Source organism: Falco cherrug, chromosome 4 (genome assembly GCF_023634085.1).
Source record: "Falco cherrug isolate bFalChe1 chromosome 4, bFalChe1.pri, whole genome shotgun sequence".
In the NCBI taxonomy this organism is placed as follows: domain Eukaryota; kingdom Metazoa; phylum Chordata; class Aves; order Falconiformes; family Falconidae; genus Falco; species Falco cherrug.
In genome coordinates, this window is record NC_073700.1 from 65,409,271 (window position 1) to 65,427,960 (window position 18,690).

At 39.6% G+C, this 18,690-nt stretch overlaps 1 protein-coding gene across 4 annotated transcripts in view; it reads left to right on the forward strand.

Annotated features, from left to right (window-relative positions):
• Positions 1-8,954: 8,954 nt before the first annotated feature.
• CUL2 (cullin 2) overlaps positions 8,955-18,690 on the forward strand; it is a 52,364-nt gene continuing 42,628 nt past the window's right edge. For 2 of the 4 annotated variants that reach the window (XM_055708293.1, XM_055708296.1), the window contains exons 1-3: positions 9,168-9,322; positions 12,437-12,575; positions 18,461-18,563. In XM_055708293.1, coding sequence (XP_055564268.1) covers positions 12,457-12,575; positions 18,461-18,563 — 222 coding nt within the window. In that variant the 5' untranslated portion in view covers positions 9,168-9,322; positions 12,437-12,456. Of the gene's footprint in view, positions 9,102-9,167; positions 9,323-9,937; positions 10,066-12,436; positions 12,576-18,460; positions 18,564-18,690 lie in introns of those variants that run through there. The other 2 variants (XM_055708294.1, XM_014282560.3) reach the window with 2 other exon arrangements.

Genomic DNA, 18,690 nt, shown 5'->3' on the forward strand with positions numbered 1-18,690 from the left:
AGATTATCAGGCTATTCACAGTGTGGTTTATGTGACGGAGCTTTTTTATTTCTTTCATGTCAAGAGCTCTTAGTTCTTCAACTACCAGTAGTACACATAAATGGCTAAAGCAACATATTTTTCCAGAAGAGGAAATCTCTTTCATCAAATGCTAGCTGAACTAATCTACTTCCTTGATTATGCTATTTTGCCAGCTGGCTTATTTATGTACTGTTTTTTCTCATTGTATTTATCTACCACTTTTGCACATTGCAGGAGGTTTCAGTCTCCATTGAGTATGAAAAATGTGTTTTATTGAACTAGTTGAGAGAAAAATATATATATTTCTAACATCATTTCTCAAAGAGAACCTGAGGAAACTGTCAGTGGAATGATGTCTAGTTTAATTTGGAACATGATGTTTTAGAAATGGGCTGCCATGGATGGACTGAGGCACTTCACTCGTGTAAGAGAAAAGTAGAAATATGCTTATTGGTATAAAACAGTGATTTAACAAAGTTTGATAGTAACCAGACCACGCAGCATAAAAGTCTACACAGATGATTTCTACATATATGATTTTTGCTCCGTTCTGTGCATTTTGTCCTTTTATTTTCTGGAAACAACAGCTCTGCAAATTCAACATTGTCTCAAAGCTACGTTGTATTGTCCAGGAATAATCATCACTAAGGGCTGTGCAGTCTCCGAGTTCAAATGCTTTTCTTCCATCTATGTGTATGTATACATACCCCACACACAGATGTCAGAGAGCAGTTTGCTGGGATTAACAGTTTTAGTATAGTGTTAGAACCACTCAAGATTTACACGACAGTTGTCTCCAAAACACTCTACCTAGCAAAGAAGCAGGCTTCTTCCTCGCACAGTATCTGTTGAGCAATTCCTTTTCATTGTGTTAGAAGCATCTCCTTGTGAGGATTGTTTTTATATGATTCTCAATAACATTCTATTATGGTGCACATGATCTATGTATCTTTCATTAAAAGTGGTCACACTGCTAAAAAAGGGGGTTGAATCACTTTCTGAAGGCAATTACACAATTTTTTGAGTTAAAGGGGAAGGAGAGGGATCTACAGTAACATTGACCTGGTGAAGCGTTTTGTTTGGCTCTCTGCTGATACTGTAAACAAATGTATTTCTCAATAATGAAGCTATAGAGGTAAAATAGCTTATTCTGGAACTTGTGGGCTTCCCTTCCATTGCGTACAGTGCCCCCACGTGGCTTCTTCATTTTCTTAATGCAGCGGACAGAGATGACATACACTGTTTTAACAGTTCTGTGTACTCAACGCTGTTACCATACTTTTGAAACACGTAGTATCTTTGAGGTTTTATGCACATAAGCTAAAGCATGAAAACTACAAACAATAGCTTATTTACTATATTAAGCTTCAGGAGTAGTTTTGTATTCGTATTAAAACACTGAAAGCAAAATCCCAATAATTAATTCAAACCCAGGCAGGTAATGACCCAGCCAGGACTACTCTATTTTCAACAAGTCAGAAAAAAAGTCACATAAGAGCTTCATTAGAAACTCTTTTATTCTTTTTCAACTTTTCTTAGATTAGCAATATGATAAATAGGAACAGTGAAACCTCTTAAATACCAGATTACTTTTTTGATAGTAAATTTATTGTATCTAATTCCACCCAGCCCATAACAAGTAAGTACCTAAGCTGTCTGCATTTAGTACACTGACTGAGCAGGAAGGATATACAACCTTGCAATGGAACAAACGAAAGCTCCAAAAGCTTTTACTATGTTGATACCTCACATATAAAGCTATATCATATCTGAAAAGTCCTCCAAGCAGGATAATTTAGATTCAGAGTTATTCCATTACAAAAGTTTTACAACTCATTGATCTTTAAATACAAGTTCTAAATATGCAGTTTTACTTGTCAATACTGTTACAGAACATTTTTTTTTTTAGAATAGGAAAGGAAAATTATCTAGGGTTGCTCATATGTAAAGAATATTTAACTCTTATCTGCAATGACATGAAAATAAGTTTGTGGCCCTTTTTAATAATGAAGGATAAAAATTACATTTGTGATTTTTTTCCCAAGCAATCTCAGGTCATGGGGAAGGACATAATAAATCTGGGAGTTGAACTAAGCAGTTGATAGCTAACTAATAAATGATTGGGAGAGCTCAACTCCTGTTTATTTTCCTATTTCATGAATAAAAAAGACGTAGATTTTGTTAGTCGTGGTGTAGGCTGTGCAAATTTAAACTCTTAAACTGCTATTTTTTATGTATTCACCACTGCCATCTAGGGGACATGATTGCACTGAGCTTCCATTTCTTACCAAGAATTAAAGAAGTTTAAGTAGATAAAAGAATCACACATTTAAAATTCTTCATAAACTTGAAGAAATGAAAGCTACAAGAATAATACTTTATCACTGTGTATTTTTGTCATCACAAAATGCATGTTCAATATATATTCATATTTTGTATGTCACTACATGAAACAGCCACAATAAAAGTCTAGATTAAAAAGAGCTGTAATGAAATAAAGATTAATTCCTGGTTTTATTTATCTTGGTTTTAGAAAAAAATATAATTTTAGAAGCTTTTTTATATTATTATCTGCACCATTAATACAGAGTAACTAATTCAGTGAAAATTAAATATGAATATAGTATAAATAATCCGGCATAAACCTTGTGCACAGAGTGTGGTTGCAAAGGAAGGAAGGACAGGCAACTTGCTCAGAATTTTGCAAATGTTCTCTTTTTCTACATGAAAAAGGCTAAAGGATCCGTTACTGTAAAAATGGGATTTGAAAGCAGAGGCAAAAAGAGCAGATAGTATCATGGAAGGCATCTGCAAATGAAATGGTGGTGGTGGGGAATGTAGAGCATTTACTGTCAGTTCAGACTGTAGTCTGTAAAACAGCTTTTAAATAAAGCAGTACATCATACAGTGGCATAATTCGTATAGTGTTTGTATTATCATAGGCCTGTGGGATTCCTAATTTTGGACCAGAATAATACAGTGTCAGATGTAGCATAAACATAAAAAAAAAAAGCTCCTGCCAAAAGAATTTATTATGTAAGAGAAAACAATTTAATACAAATAGACAGAGAAACAGAAGTATCAGATAAGAGAAAATGGATGAATATAAACAACAGGGGCATTTCAGGACATATTGCAGTACTAGTTAGAATGACAAACAGACTTGATAGCAGATGTAATCACAGAAATGTTAAATTTGTATACATGGTGGCAAAGTTTTAAGGTGGCATATGCATGTACTACAAATTAACCTGTGTAGCTCACTGCTGTAATCAACAATTGGTAAAGAATTTATGGGAATTTACTGAGAAGTTGACAAGTCCATAGGATCATCCTATGAAAACTTCCAGAGTTTCTGTCTGTATCACCCATCTGTGACTCCACTAGCTAAACTGCTAAAAGGTAACACTGAGCTGAGGTTAAGCAGGATTTAAGGTAGGTCTGGACATTTGCTGTCATCAGGAAATGTGGTAAGACATGGCTACGGTTGCTGAACACTCCATTAGTTGATTAAGCTTTGTCAAATGGCAACTTTCTTAGCTGGTAAGGCTTAAATCACCTGATCCACATCTGGGTTTCATCAAGTAGGAGCAGCTCCACTGTGGAGTTAACACTGAATTCAACTCACTGATGCATAAATGATGTATCCACTAATGTAAAGTATTGGTGCATACACACAAGTTTTAGTCTTGCTCTGAGTGGATACATTAGAATTTTTTCTCAATGGACTGCAGGAGAACCTCTCTGTTCTTTTGGATATGCAGGCAGCACTGTGGGAGTGACGGCGTGACCTGAGCGCAGCACATGCAGTAAAGCTTATCTCAGACTCCTGCAATAGCCCACTCTAGGAGGTGGTAATTCTCTGGCCAGTCTTGACAAAATAACTTGATGAAAAGGGTATCCAGACTTTACAAAGTTTTGGGACTTAGAAATTGTTATTTCCTAAATACATTTAAATCCGAGAACAATTTTAAAATACCTTACATAAAAAGTAATAATGAATGTTCATATTCCTCTTCCTAATTATATTTCCATCATCGTGGTGCCTCAACTGCAGTCTTCCAGGACAGCATTTGCAGAAGAGGTAAGGATTTAATACCTAACATAAAGTCTGTGGGAACAGCGAATATTTATCATCTCAGAAAATCAGCAAGATTCTTCCATGCTAAACACCCAAAATTATTAGATTTGAAAATACTTTCCTTCCCGTATCCATGTTTCCAGTTCACAACAGTTAACTCATGTAATACTTCCTAATATAACAGAAATTTAGAAAATAATACGCTGTGTAAAATTTGGGTAGTGTACAGATAAGGATGCTTTTCATTAACTGCTGTATAACTTGAGGTATTTAATATGATCTTGTGCAATTAATACATTCACAGAGCACAACTAAACAGCATTATTTAATTGTGCCAGCATATATCTTAACTTCTGAGAGTTTACTTTTACAAGCTGGTTGCTAATGCTACCACTGAAAAAAGAGCCTTTGGTCTTACAAAACAGGGCAAGTGCCAGAGATACAATGTAACACTCGCATAAAACAACAAGCAATCAAAAGCCAAAACTTACAACCCCTCTCCCTCCAGCAAACAAGAGAGTTAAACCAGCAAAATAGAACAAGAAAGGTTTTCACATTGAAAATAGAGAAAGTTTAAATGGTGATTTAAATTTCTAGCCAGAGTTAATATAACTAATTAAAAACCAGAGAAAATTATTAAGGCTTAATAAAAAAGTTGTAAGCACTGGAAATGAAATGGGCAAGGGCTTGATTTGAAAACAGGAGAAGCAACTATTCTGGTACGAGTTTTGAGTAATTCAAACAATTGAGAGCTTTCCAAAATAAACATGTTTTCCAGAAAACTACATCTCTGTGGATACTTCTACTGTGTACTCTAAATTAATCCTTTTTTTTAGCTTTAATAAAATATAAACATTGATGCAGAGACATTTCTGGAGAACCTCCTTATTATGCATAGGTTTTATGTAACATCTTTCACATTAACATGGTTTTAATTTTTCAGCGAAATGCTGTAGAAGCATGTGTATTTGCCCTGGTTAATTTGTCTATGTCACTTAGGTATTTCCAGAAAACCTGCCCCAAATACTTTTAAAATTTGAAATTCAAATTTTCAAAGATGAAACATAAGATTCTATTCTACTTTGATAGGAATAAAGCTGGATCAGCTATATTTTGCAGCAGGTATTAGAGAGTCCTAAAGTCTGGACAGTATCAAGAAATACATTAACAGCAACAATCTATAGGCATATTCAAGGTTGATACTATACATGTTTTAAAACAATGTTTTAAAGTTAAAGTGCAGTTTATCTGAACCAGTCTTGCTAGGTTTCCTTTATATGGAGCCTTGGATGCTATTTATCCCATCATAATGTAGAAACCTAAAATCATAGAATCATAGAACCATTTAGGTTGGAAAAGACCTTTGAGATCATCAAGTCCAGCACTGCCAAGTCCAACATTAAACCATTTTCCTAAACACCGCATCTATGCATTTTTAAACACCTCCAAAGGATGGTGCTCCCACCGCCTCCCTGGACAACCTGTTCCAATGCTTCACCACCCTTTTGGTGGTGAAATTTTAACTAATATCCAATCTAAACCTCCCCTGGCACAACTTCAGCCATTTTCTCTTGTCCTGTCACTTGTTATCTGAGAGAAGAGACCGACCCCACCTGCCTACAGCCTCCTGTCAGGGAGTTGTAGGGAGCAATAAGGTCCCCCGAGCCTCCTCTTCTCCAGACCAAACCACCCCAGTTCCCTCAGCTGGTCCTCATCAGACTTGTGCCCCAGACCCTTCACCAGCTCCGTTGCCCGTCTCTGGGCACGCTCCAGCCCCTCTGCGTCCCTCCTGCAGTGAGGGGCCCAGAACTGAACACAGTATCAAGGTGCGGCCTCAGCAGTGCCCAGTGCAGGGGGACGATCGCTGCCCTTGTCCTGCTGGCCACGCTGTTTCAGATACAGGCCAGGATGCTGTTGGCCTTCTTGGCCACCTGGGCACACTGATGGCTCATGTTCAGCCAGCTGTCAGCCAGCATGAGGTAAATGACTTGCCTACATCTCTCAGTATAAAAAGAGATTTAAAATGACTAGCTCAGCTCTAGAAATCTACTTTGCATGTGCAGAATTAGCCTATTTTAAAATCTCCTTGGTGCATTTTTTTTAAAAATTATATGTCACCATAATAATACTCACTATTTGAAGGCAAATGTACTGAACAATTTCTGCAATAAATGGCTGGTAAGGAGATTTCCAGAAAACATTCTGGGTGCTTATCACGTTATAAGCATTTTTGTATTTTGATGCACTTTGGCTATATCTGCATTCAATAATGTGATAGAACACATCTGTAGAAAAGAACTGTTGTGCTGAGGACTTGCTAACCACAGTACATAATTTTTGGAAATTTTACTTCAGAGCATAATGTGAGCATTAACAGTTGATCAGCTGGACTACCTGCTGATGTAATTGCCTGATTATTACATAATTTTGGCCGATTTTTTTTTTCAGCTGCCCATGTGAAGACCACTGCCAAACTGAGAGCCTAAAATATTCCTGTCTTTTAAAACTTAAGGTCAAATAGATGTGATACTTTTTGAATATTAATAGAACTAAGATATTTTTAAATACCAAAATAATGTAAACCTGATACCTACATACAGTCTTACAAAGATACAGAAATATGCACTGTGACAATCTCTTACTCAATGTAGACTACAGAGTTATCACTCTTTATCATATGTCTTTAGAACTTGATTTTCCAGTGGCTCTTTATTAAAGAGTATTTAAGCTTGCTTCTGCAGAACCGAGGAACTGGGCTTGACTTTTAACAAAAACATAACCTAAGCAGTATTTTTCCACAACCAAGGAAAAAATTATATTTAAGAATTTGAAGCCAGTGGTTTTATACATGCATATATAGAAACAGATCTCTGGCTATCATCCAGGCCTGAAGAATTTTTTTCTGGAAGTTACAAGAACTATAAAAGAATTTTGAGTCTCTTTTAAGAACACAACCTCACTGTACCAGCTGTATATTTCCAGTGTTCTATTTTCAGTTGGAAAGGAAAAAAATGAGTACTTAAACAGCATGTAAAAGAGGATAGAAGTATGAAAACTCCCTTGCGTAATAAGAGTAGCTGTGTGGCATTTCCATAATTAAGCAAACAAACAAACAAACAAACAAACATGTGGACTGAAATCAAACACAGATTTCCCACTGGAAGGAACCATACTCCAAGTAAAAGAAAAAAGAAATTAGACTTATAAATATGTTATGTTTTGAGTGATGCAGCAATTATATTAATAATTGCTACACTGAATTTGGTATTTTTTCTGGTTAATTTTCATATTGGCCTATGCTTCACATACCTGAACTTCCTAAGAGAAAACCAAATCCAAACAGCTATATAGTGAGCTATTTTTAAGATTTTCTCAATAGATACCTTTTAAAAAGGAAAAAAAAAAAAGCCCGTACTTAAAAGTATATGACTTTTGTATGATATAGTGCTACACATGCACATAAGAGAAAAATAATAAGATTATACAATAGCCTAAGGAGATATTACATTTTTTTTTGTAATCTAGTAAACGTCTTTTTAATGATCTCTGAAGAGCAATCTTTACTTATGGAAGGGATACAGTTACTAAAAAGAAAATACTTAAGTCGTTCAGATATTTAAGAATGAATGGATTCAGGAGAATTCGAAGATGAGCAGCAGATTTCCAGGGGGAAGAGGCAAGAAACTGCTCCTAGAAAATTCAAGTGTGACTTTCTGTGGCATTGCATGTTAAACTAACCCACAGTTCGTTTGGAGAAGGGGAGAAATAGACTTCAGCAATCAGATGTCTTTCTCCTGCTCTTAGAAATTAGAATAGGTATCCCTCTGGCAAATAGCTTGCAGAGCCATGGTAAACTGATAAAAGTTACACTTTTGCACCTAACTTTTTACAGTTTTACGTGTTTTCTCATTGTACTTCGGAAGCATTCTACCTTGTCTGTCAGTGCCCCAGCCTTTCTCTCATGAAAACTAGAGACAGCTTTAAAGCACACTGTCCTTTCGTCTCTAGGATAAGGCTCAGGAAACAGGCTTCCATTTTCCTGCAAAATGTAAGGAAACAGATTTAATTACCCCAGGTAAGAAGTGAGAAGGAGTTGTGGTCGCTCTCTGAAGAGCAGATTGCCGTTTAGCCCTGATTCTGTGCAAGTTCCAAGGGTGTCTGCATGACCAGAGAGGCCATCACTGGCACGGAAAATACGTGCGCTCAGGGCACATGAAGATGTTAAACTACTTTGTCTCCACAGTGATTTCACTTGGTTATTTCGAGTTTAAAACTTTCTGTTGCTGCTCTCCGCCGAGAAGACGGCAGAGCATAGGGCGGGCACCCTTCCGCGGCAGCTGGAGCAGGGGGCGGCCAGGGCCGGGGGGGGCTCTGCCCGGCGCCGCCGCTGCAGGGGCCCTTCTCCTCGAGCAGGTGCTGGAGGGGGTTTATTCGTGGTCGTTGGTCCCTGCTGGCAGGCGGGGGCTGGGGCAAGGCCAGGCGGCTGCCCGCTCCCCCTGCGGCGGAACAGGCACATCTCCATCTTCTGAGGAGACGGAAATCTCCTCAGGCGGCCCCTGGGGACCGCGACACGCCGCGCCCGGGGGAGGGCCCACGCACGAAGCTTAGTCTCCCCGGCACCCGTGGAGCCGCGCAGGGCGTGGGGAGGGCGGCCCAGGCGGCCGTAACCCGCCGGCTCGCCGACCGCCCGCCGCGACTCCATTTCGTGCCCCGCCGCGGCCCGGCACCGCGCACGCGCGGCAGGGGAAGCGTCACCAATGGAGGAGCAACGCGTGCGCGGGGGCCCGGCGGGACATGCGCCGTGCGGCCGCAGGCTGCCCCGCTGCTGGGAAATGCGGCCGCCCGTGCTTGCCGTACAGTGGGTTGTACCAAGCCTCTCTCCTCAGGCGGGGGGGTGGGGTCGGAAAGTGACGGTGCACCGGGACCCGTCGGCCCTCGCCCAGCCTGTAGCCGGCGGGGCGAGCCTGGGGGCGGCGGCGCGCGGCGCGCAGCGCGGCGGGTGAGGGAGCGGCGCCGCGGCAGCGAGGAGAGCGCGGGGCCGCCCGCGGCCCGTCCCCGGCAGTGGCGGCGCCGGCGGAGGGGCGGGGCGCGAGGGGAGAGCGGCTTGGGTAATGGCAGCGCTGTGAGGACGGAGCGGGGCAGGGACCGCGGCCGCAGGGCAGGGAGCGAGGCAGGCCGGCCGGCGGGCGGGCGTCGCTGACTCGGGCCCCTTGCCGCCAGGTAACCCCCCCCGCTCCGCCCCGCCCGGCGCGGCCCGGCCCGGCTCGGCCGGCAGCGCCGGGGCGCTGAGGGGAGGGAGCCCCGAGCGAGGGGGAGGCGGCGGTCCCCCCCTCTCCGCGCGCTGCGGGCGGCCGGGCCGGGTGCGTGTGAGGGCGCTGAGGCCCCGCCACCCGCCGCCCCGCGGGGTCCTGCCCGCCGGGGTCAGCGCCCCGCCCCGAGCTCCCTTCCCCGGGTGTTTGTGCGGCAGCGCCCTGCCCCCTGCGGGGGGCGCGGGCCGGGTCCTGCCCCGGGTCCTGCCCTTGCCCGGCGGGAAGGGCGCGATGCGGCGGCTCCGGCGGGGCTGCTCCGCGCTCCTCGCTGCCGCCGCAGCCGGTTTCGCTTTTCTTTCGGTGGAGGGGCAGGTCCCTTGCCCGCGGCCTGCCGGCGGAGCGGGGGGTGCCGGGGGCACGGGGGGGCAGCAGGCCGCGCTGCATACGTGTTTGCCGGGCTGCCCTAGCCCTCGGCGGCTCACCCGCCGCTCGCACGTAATATAATATCGCTTTTTTTTAAATGATTAAACAGTTGAGAAATTCGGGGGATGTTTCGATGCTGGCAAAACCCTACATTTATTTGTGGGAGGAACTATATTCACTGTGACAGCGGTATGGTTTAAAGAACAAGGTGATGGAAGCAACATCCTTTCGTTATCCTCACGTGTAAATATGTTTCGACAATATCCGCTTACCTTAGGGCTGGTCACACAGGTATGGTTTCCTACCCCCGAATGCTATAAACCCTAGGGTAGATACTCTTCTCTACGATGATTTTTACTATGGAGGTTGCTTGCATCGGTACAAGTAATTTAATTCTCTAAGCTGGTAAGCTTGCGCGCTGCAGACAGCAAAGCGTAGCACACACCTACACCCACCCCCAAACCCCAGTGTCTTACAGAAAAAGTTATACTGCCTTTCTGAACACGTCTAGAAAACATGCTTCAATTTGTATTGTTGTGAAAGCTGTAAGATAATGCCAAATAAGTCAGCTTTGTGTTAAACTATTTAACTCCAGAGTACCTTTATGAGTATGTGGATACATAGTGCTTTACATATTATTAGGGGTTTTGGTGATACTAAACGCAGTGTTATAGATTCTGTGTGATGTATGGTGGGGAGGACTTTATATTGACCCTTCCTTCCTCCCCTCCGTTTTGCTTATCTGTGATGGAATAGAGTTACAAAGTGTGTTTCAGAGAGAGCAACCTGTAACATAACATTCAACCAAGTATACCATTGTTACCACAAGAAATTCTTAGGATTCTTAAAATTTTGGGGGACCATGATATTTTTTTGGGGAGGGATCAGCTGAAAATAGTCCTGTGTTTTCCAGAAGAATAATAACATCAGAGCTTTTAGAAGACTAGCACTTTTTATTTTTTCTTTTTCCCCTCCTGGAAGTGAGCTCTCCTGTTGTTTATTTCTACTGAGGTTTATGTTTCTATGAAACAAAAATGGGTTTGTGTTTTTCAGTGTACCTTCCTTGATGCGTATCTGTTTGTGTTGTCAGTTCTCACTGATCTGTGTAGTAAGCTGTAACTGACATAAATGGACTGTTGATTTGTTTTTGTTTTCCAAAAGTAGTAACTATGTTGCAAATGTAACAGCTTAAATGTTTCTACTGAACTGAAAATGTTTACACACCACTTTCTGAGCTTTGGTGGTTCTTAAAAAAGATTCCTGTTCATAAAACATAGGATAATACCACTTCCTCGATATTAGTTGCTACTCAGTTTCTGTATGAAATCAAATGTTGATTAAGTTTTAAACGGAAACTGTTGTGTTGCAGGTAGAGGAAAACAACCCTCTGTGGTTCCCAAATTCACGACAGTTAAGGAGCTTGGTTGGTTAGTCAGGGTGGCATTTATATGCATTCTGTTTTGTTTTGTGTTTTTTTTTTTTTTTTAAATTTTTTCTCTCCTTAAACTGAGAAGCTATATATCCTGCAGTTTGAGAGAACTGATCTGCCTGCAAAAAATTAAAAGCCAGTAGCAGTTAAGGTAGTAAGCTGGTTGCTAAATAGTTTTTTTTAACATGCCATTTGATTCTTTCTCTTATAGAGGTGTGTTTTGTGTTGAAAGTCTGTCGCTAGCTTTCTTTTTACCCTTCTGACCTTGAAAATTTGGGAAGACAAGTTGAGTCACTTTTCCATCTATTTAAAATGGAGATAGAAGTATTCTTTCCACTTTTTGCTTTAGTTTTACAATGTTGTGTTTCTGAGCAGGAACTAGAATTCTTTGTGTATGGAATGTCACATATCAGGTCCTTTCTAGATTAGGTGCATAGGACAGAGAGATAGAAACAAAGAAGAGGCCTTCACCGTTGTGTCTCTAGGGCCCCCTTTTTTTCCTCTAAGTTACATTTTTTCCTCTATTTATTTCAGTAATTTAATGCTTTTCTTTCAATAAATCTCTTCCAGTGGTTTTTTATATGAAACTACTAACACTGCTTCCATATCTTCAAGCCATGTCTTACTTGAAAGAATTCACTGTTTGTCCTGCTGCACAGTGCAATAAGCTGCACAAGCTCTATATAATACTCTGTGTTTAGATGTGTTTTCTTTTATTATCCTGATCAAAGCTTTAGGGTTTTGTGGCTTTTTAAATATAACACCAAAAACGTCTCATGAAAGCTTGAGGTGAACATAGACTACAAACTGACAGTAGTGAATATCAAATACTCTGTTAATACATTCAGTATGTTCCTGCCCAAAATTCTCTCAGATACAGCTGAAACAGTCTTCGCATGAAAGTGAACAAACAACATTTTACAGGAAACTTGTTTTCTTCATTTGGAAATGTTAAATTGGTAGCTTGGTAAGGTGATGAACTTTGAGGCATGATTTTCTTAGGTTAATTGACGTTGTGTTATAGGGTATTCATGCAACATGAGTGTTCCATAATGTTAAACCTAGGGGCTTGTGAGCTTGATTTTGGAGGGTGGGGAAGCAGGGGTGGGTGTTCTTTTTGTTGCTGTATCATGGTGGTGCAACAGTGTACAAAACTTAAATTGAAAAATTCAAAGGAAATGTATCTTTTTTAAAATAATTGTGCAGTGTTTGACATGTTTAATTCTTCTACAGATTAACACTAAAGCCCCACAATGTCCTTGAAACCACGAGTAGTTGACTTTGATGAAACATGGAACAAACTTCTAACAACAATTAAAGCTGTTGTTATGTTGGATTATGTTGAAAGAGCAACGTGGAATGATCGCTTCTCGTATCCTTTAAGTGAAAATCTGACTTAATGTGTTTGTATGACGTGTTTGGCATGGAGTAGGCCTGTTGTACCTGTCATTGTAAGGTTGTATCAGTTGTTAAGCCTGTGGGTCAGTGGATAAGTTGAAAGAGATGGGAAATTCTGCATATTTGGGAAGTATTCTATGTGGAAATTGCCATGGTAATAAATAGTAAACTGTTCTGAGTTTTACTCACTTTTAGTAGCTTTAATGCTTAGCTTATACTATAGCTTTTCACAGAAGTATATGCATCGGCTACCGTATTGGACATGTCTGTAGCAACGGTTTGTAAAAAAGCCTTGTTACTTTCGTTCCACTCTTATTGCCTCTCTACTCTCTGACAGTTAAGCTATTTTAAAAAATAATTACTCTTTCTAGTTGTGGTCATATGATCTTGCTGTTCAACGCACAGCTGTACATATATTGTTGTGGTGAAAAGTTTGCATTTTACATGTAAAATGGACTTGTAAGTTTTTTACAAGATTTAAGTTTCAGTCAACTTCTTTTAAAATAAGTGTGACTATTCTAACCAGTTATGTTGTGCCCTGTGTCTGTGCATTCATAAGGCATTACAGTGTGGTGGATAATTGAGAGACTTTTAGGAGGCTTTGCAGCTGTTCTGCAGCAATTTGACTGAGTTTGGTTTAATTGTAGGGGAGAATGATTTAGACTTACTGTTTTGTTAATTCTTCTGGGTGAAAAAAAAGCTCCTGAGAAGATTCTTATACATAGATTTTTACAACATAAGCTTATTCTGGGTGCAAGAGCTAGGCTAAAGAAAAGAGACTCAGAACTGCTTTCCCATGTGCCTGTTTTGAGTGTGTGCATGCATATAAATACATTAAAAAATCAGTTTCCCAAAGTCTTTGTGGAACCTTATTCTATGGTGTGATAATCTTTAAGGAGCTCTTTAATTTTAAAACTTTGTGGTTAATTTCTAAGGGGCACGACTCTTCACCTGGTCCGGGACTCAAGTTCAAATGGCTTCACAAAATTTACAGACGTTTTGAATTAATGAGTTGTGTACTTACTACCACAGCATAATTTGTCAGCATTTCTTTCTAAGCAGTTTTTGAGAATTGCGTATTTCAGTCTTCAACAAGCTGTTAACTTCTGTAGCTTAAAGCTCTAAACATTTAAACAAGGGCACCTAAAATCTAAAATAATAATTGAATGAGATGTTTCACTCAGAACTTCTTACATGGAGGCCTTTTACACTAGTCTGCTGTTGATCCTCTTTTGGGATTTACTCCAGTTGATTGAACATCAGAAGGGGAACACTTATGAATAGGAGACTTGGGAAGCAGTCTTGGAAGAATTATTTGGCATGTAATTCTTAGGACCTTACTTGCCATCATCTTGGAATTATGTTCCTTAGAAAGTGGCACTATTAGTGCTGATTTGGCACAGGCAGGAGCCTTTTTGTCTTATTCTCTATGGCTGAAAGGCCTGAGAAGCTTGTGTGACTTGTAACTTCCAACTTAAATGTTGATTGTTTAGTACTTATGCTACTCTTAACCAAATTCTAGGTTTTAACGCAAACTGCTCACTGAGAATTGAATGACTTGGTTAAACTTGTCATTTTATACAGCTGGTGTGTTCCAGGTTTTAAATAAATAAAGAAAACTAAGGTTTTGATGATATGTTTTAGGAAGATGTGGCATTTGAAAAATACATCATCTTGATCTTTGTTAGCTTTAAATTCACTGTTAAATTCAATTTGAGTAATCTGTTTCTAAACATCTATAGGGATGTTATAACAAAATGTCCCATTAACTCTTCTTCTTGCTGTTTAATAAGCACAATAAAAAGGTGACCAATGATTTGAACTGTGTGTTAATGAAATTAATACAGGTTATTTCATTGGTTATAGTACCACTTGATCTTTGTAGTCTCCTTATAGTTAAAACAGTGATGTGGAAACAAAGGATAAAATATAGCAAAGGATCATGATTTCAGTCTGCAGCAGTGTATTCTAAGAAGTGTTTGCTTTCTCTTGTGCTGCTTGAGACAGCTGAGATCAAATAGTGTATGGAGACTAATAGTATTTTAGGGGTGAGAGGCTTTTACTGTGTGGATTGCATTTCTAGAACTAATTTTTGCCTCACTGCTTCCCCAGAACTTGTTTGTCTTGAATATAGTGTTTTCTCTGTAATGCTGGCAATTCTGTTGTTAAACATAGCTTACCTTTAAATATAGCTTGTATCTCAAACTTGAAACGCTAGAATGGCAATGGGCTGGGAAGCACAACTGTGTAAGCGTTAAAAATCTTCTGGAAAAGATCACCTGAAAGACCATATGTCACTTTATTTAAACTGTGAGTCATCTTGAGCCACCTTTGACCTTCAGATTTCCTTTAAGGTTCTCTGCAGAAAGAAATGTTTCTGGAGTTGTTTCATTGTCTGGTAAATGAGTGACAGTTGTCTCTCTGAGATACTATTTACAATAATTTGGTTATTATAAATGCTTTGTATAACTTTCAAGGCTTTGCTTCTAAGTGTTCAGTAGGGTAGGGAGTACTCTTTAAGTTAAAAGGCTGATCAAGCTTGGTTAGAGTTACAGTTCATCTGTACTTGGATAACTACCTTTAAGCAGCAGAACCTTTTTGAATAGGTAGAAATTCAGGATCTTCTGCTTGTTGTCATGGTTTTTCCACCAACCAAATAAACAGGATGAACAGTACCCAGGGAGGAAGGTAGCCATACAGCAAACAGAATTATTTTAAAAGTATGCAACGTGGCCACCTGCTTTTTTCAATCTTTTATGCATATTTGTTCTCCTTCCTCTAATCCCCCATTTTACAAGGGTCCTAAACCAACAACTTATGAACTATATCTTTAATATAAGAACCAGCCCAAAGAGAAGGAAGAGTAAATAAAGTTCATATCATCATGATTCTTTCTGACTGTGAGTCCTCAAGTGCTCTATGAATTTTGATTCTGTTGCAGAGGAAGACCAACAACCACAGAGTTTTTCTGAAAGCTGTGCTTTGGTCTTCTAGAGAAGATCCATTCAAAACTTTCTGTTAATATATGGTCTTAACTAGATGCTTTTTTTTACCCCGGGGACAGTATTAGTGAGCTTTTATGGCCTTGGATACAGTATTTTCTTGTAACTGGTGATTTATTTTTTTCCCCTTAGTTTGGAATTGCTTTGGTTTCCCCTTGCTGGGTAATACCCCTCAAATAGCAGCTACTGGAGTACTTAAATTGTGCAAGGCTTTTGATGTTCTTGACACAGAGTGAAGGCCCCTAAAGAACAGTTTGGCTTCAGCTTTCTTTGACCTTTCTCACCCTGCAAAACTATGTGCTGAACTGGAAGGACAGATGGCTTTCACCATTAAAATGAATTATTGAACAGTAAAGGCTGCTTCCTGATCTTCTGAGGGACAGCATCACAGAAAAAATGTGCATTAAGTTTATGGAGTAAAATACCAGTGATGACTAATGATTCATCTCCTCTCAAAGGTTTTTTGTTAAAAGATTCACGTTTTGAATGGTACACCTAAATTTGGATTCTGAAATGAAAGATACAGTTGAGTGAATAAACTAGTACAAACTAAGCAAGAATGTAAGCTTTCTGTAGCAAAGCTACACTTTAATGTGTTCTTGAGACTCATGGTAGCTTTTTTTTTTTTTTGTAGAAATCCAGAGAAACTTAGTATCCAACAAATAGGATTTGGTGTTGATTTTTATCATTTGGTTGTTACAGGAAAATGTGTGAGGTTGATATGGAGGTCCTTCTGTGATTAAGCCATTAGTTTAATTTCAGCAGGTACACAAGAGTGTTATGTCAAGGAAGAATACTGGATTCTGCTTTCTTAATCTGCAAGAAAATTTGACTGCTCTCTGGAATAAAGAAAGGCATGTTTGGAAGATAGGCATTTTCGTGAAGGAGTACACATAATATTTTTGATCTTCAATACGTTTATTACAACTAAAACTTGTTTACAACAGTCAAGTCATCTAGACTTCTAACTGAAGCCTAGACACAGAGGCTAGATAAATTCAGAGATACTTGTTTGCTGCTTTCATCAGGTAAGCTGCCGTTATTTTATTGTGCTGTGGTGGTGAAGACTGCCTGTTTCCTCTAACTTCAAAGCAAGTGGTTCTGGTAGCGGAGATCCATAATAGTTTTTGCGATGCAGGTAGTGTAGTTGTGGATCTAAAAAGAAAAAAACCAATGTCCTCTTTGCTTGTGAGTAGCTTACAAAGATTTCTAATTCTGGAAGTTACTTTCTCAGAAATACCTTATTTACGTAGTGAGGAGGCTTGTGATTTGAATAGTACTGAGGATGTGTTTGACTGTGGACCATCCTTAGGCTGACAATTTGTTGGGGAGGGGGAATGTGGCAAAAAAATCCAACCAAACTCAGTTGTTCTTTACAACCTGTTTAAGAAAATATTTCATTCTTCACTAATAATTTAATAGTTTTGATATTTCATTGCTCATAACTCTGGAAGTTGGTGTAATGTAATGCTAGCTACTGTTATAAAGCAGTGAATATTGCCTGTTTTGTTTGTTGGGATTTCCATTTAATGCTTCTTGCCATTACAAGGAGAATTCTGATAAAGATGATCGCAATGGATGAAATAACTGTAACTGAGATTAGGCTTTCAGATTCCAGTGGCCAAATAAAGGCTTTTTTCCATTTAGTTGTCCCATATCAGTACCTTTCTTTTTTTGAGTTGTAGTTATGTGTAAAAAAAGAATCATGCTTTTGGGAAGAACTGTGGGATGAGAGCTTGGCCACTGTTCCATAGACTAGGCAGGTGACTTGTCAACTGTCCTTATGTCTTCTACCTCCTTTTACACAGGCATGTGCTTTTTTTAAGGTAGACTACAGGAAAGCAGATCTTGTGTCTTCCCTTAATTAAAGAGCTTACCTTAAAGAGTAATCTATGCTAAATCATAATTTGTAGCTTGGCTGGTTTTATAAAGTACCTAATCTTGGTGGATAAGCATAATGGGTTTTAGATAACTTCTGCAGAACTAGTTTGTCCTGCAGTTTTTCACCTGAAGCTGGACTTAATCATTTCTTGACTTTTCTGAAAGCCAAGTTGTTAATCATAGGTTTTTTTTCCTGATGAAGTATCAAGTGACTTTTTTAAAGCTCTGCAAGGTACTTCAGAGGCAGAACCACCTTAAGAGGTTTAATTGTTTGCTGCTGTCCATTTAAATGAGCAAGTGTTACTGTTTTGTGTAGCTGTGATCTAAATAGGATTACTGAAATAGTAATGATGGTTAAAAAGAAGACAGTTTTTTGTGCCCACATTACCATTGTGATTACTTAATTTCCAGTGTCCCACAAAATTGTTTCACCTGTGGAGTGGGGACCAATACTCAGGGACAGTAAATTGTTTTGGACTTGGGAGAGGAAAACTTGAAGTTGGTTTCGCTTCATTTTTGCTATGCTCCATACTTGGCTATCACGTTTTAACCTAATTAGTGCTTCTTTCCATTATCCAAAAACAATCTTAGTTTCACATTGGCTGCAGGTACAGAGGAAGAATTTTGGATGAAAGCTGCTTTTTCACTTTGAGATAATTGTGTATTATTTGTGCATGGCAAGTAAGTGGTAAAAGCCACGCCAATATGGGGCTGCCATAAGTTCCAGGATCTTAGCTGTAACGTTCTTTCACCTTCCACTACTTAAAATTTATTATTGATGCTAAAAGCTTAGATTCTTCATAAATCAGGACTTACACTAATTTAAGAAAATGACTTCTTTTGTGCTTAACTGAAAAAAAATATGAAAAACATCTAAAATGCATGTGTGGGAGAGAAAAGAAGGTTCTGTAAATCTTAAATGCTGTTTGTAAGTTTTCACACTTTAAGCAGATACAAACCTTGACTCTGAGCTCAGAGACATTTATGCTTTGTGTGTGGCCTATCCTGAACCTCTTGGAGAGAGACTTTATACTGAGACTAAAATTTTTTTGGAAAATCATGTGCGTCATTTGCACAAGGTAACCTATACAGTTACTGATGTACATGTAGGTATTGTATGTCTTTTTCGACTTCAGGGAGGGGGGCTGTTTGTTTTGTATGGATGAAGGTGTGCAGATTTTATGAGACTAAATCACAGGTGAGAGT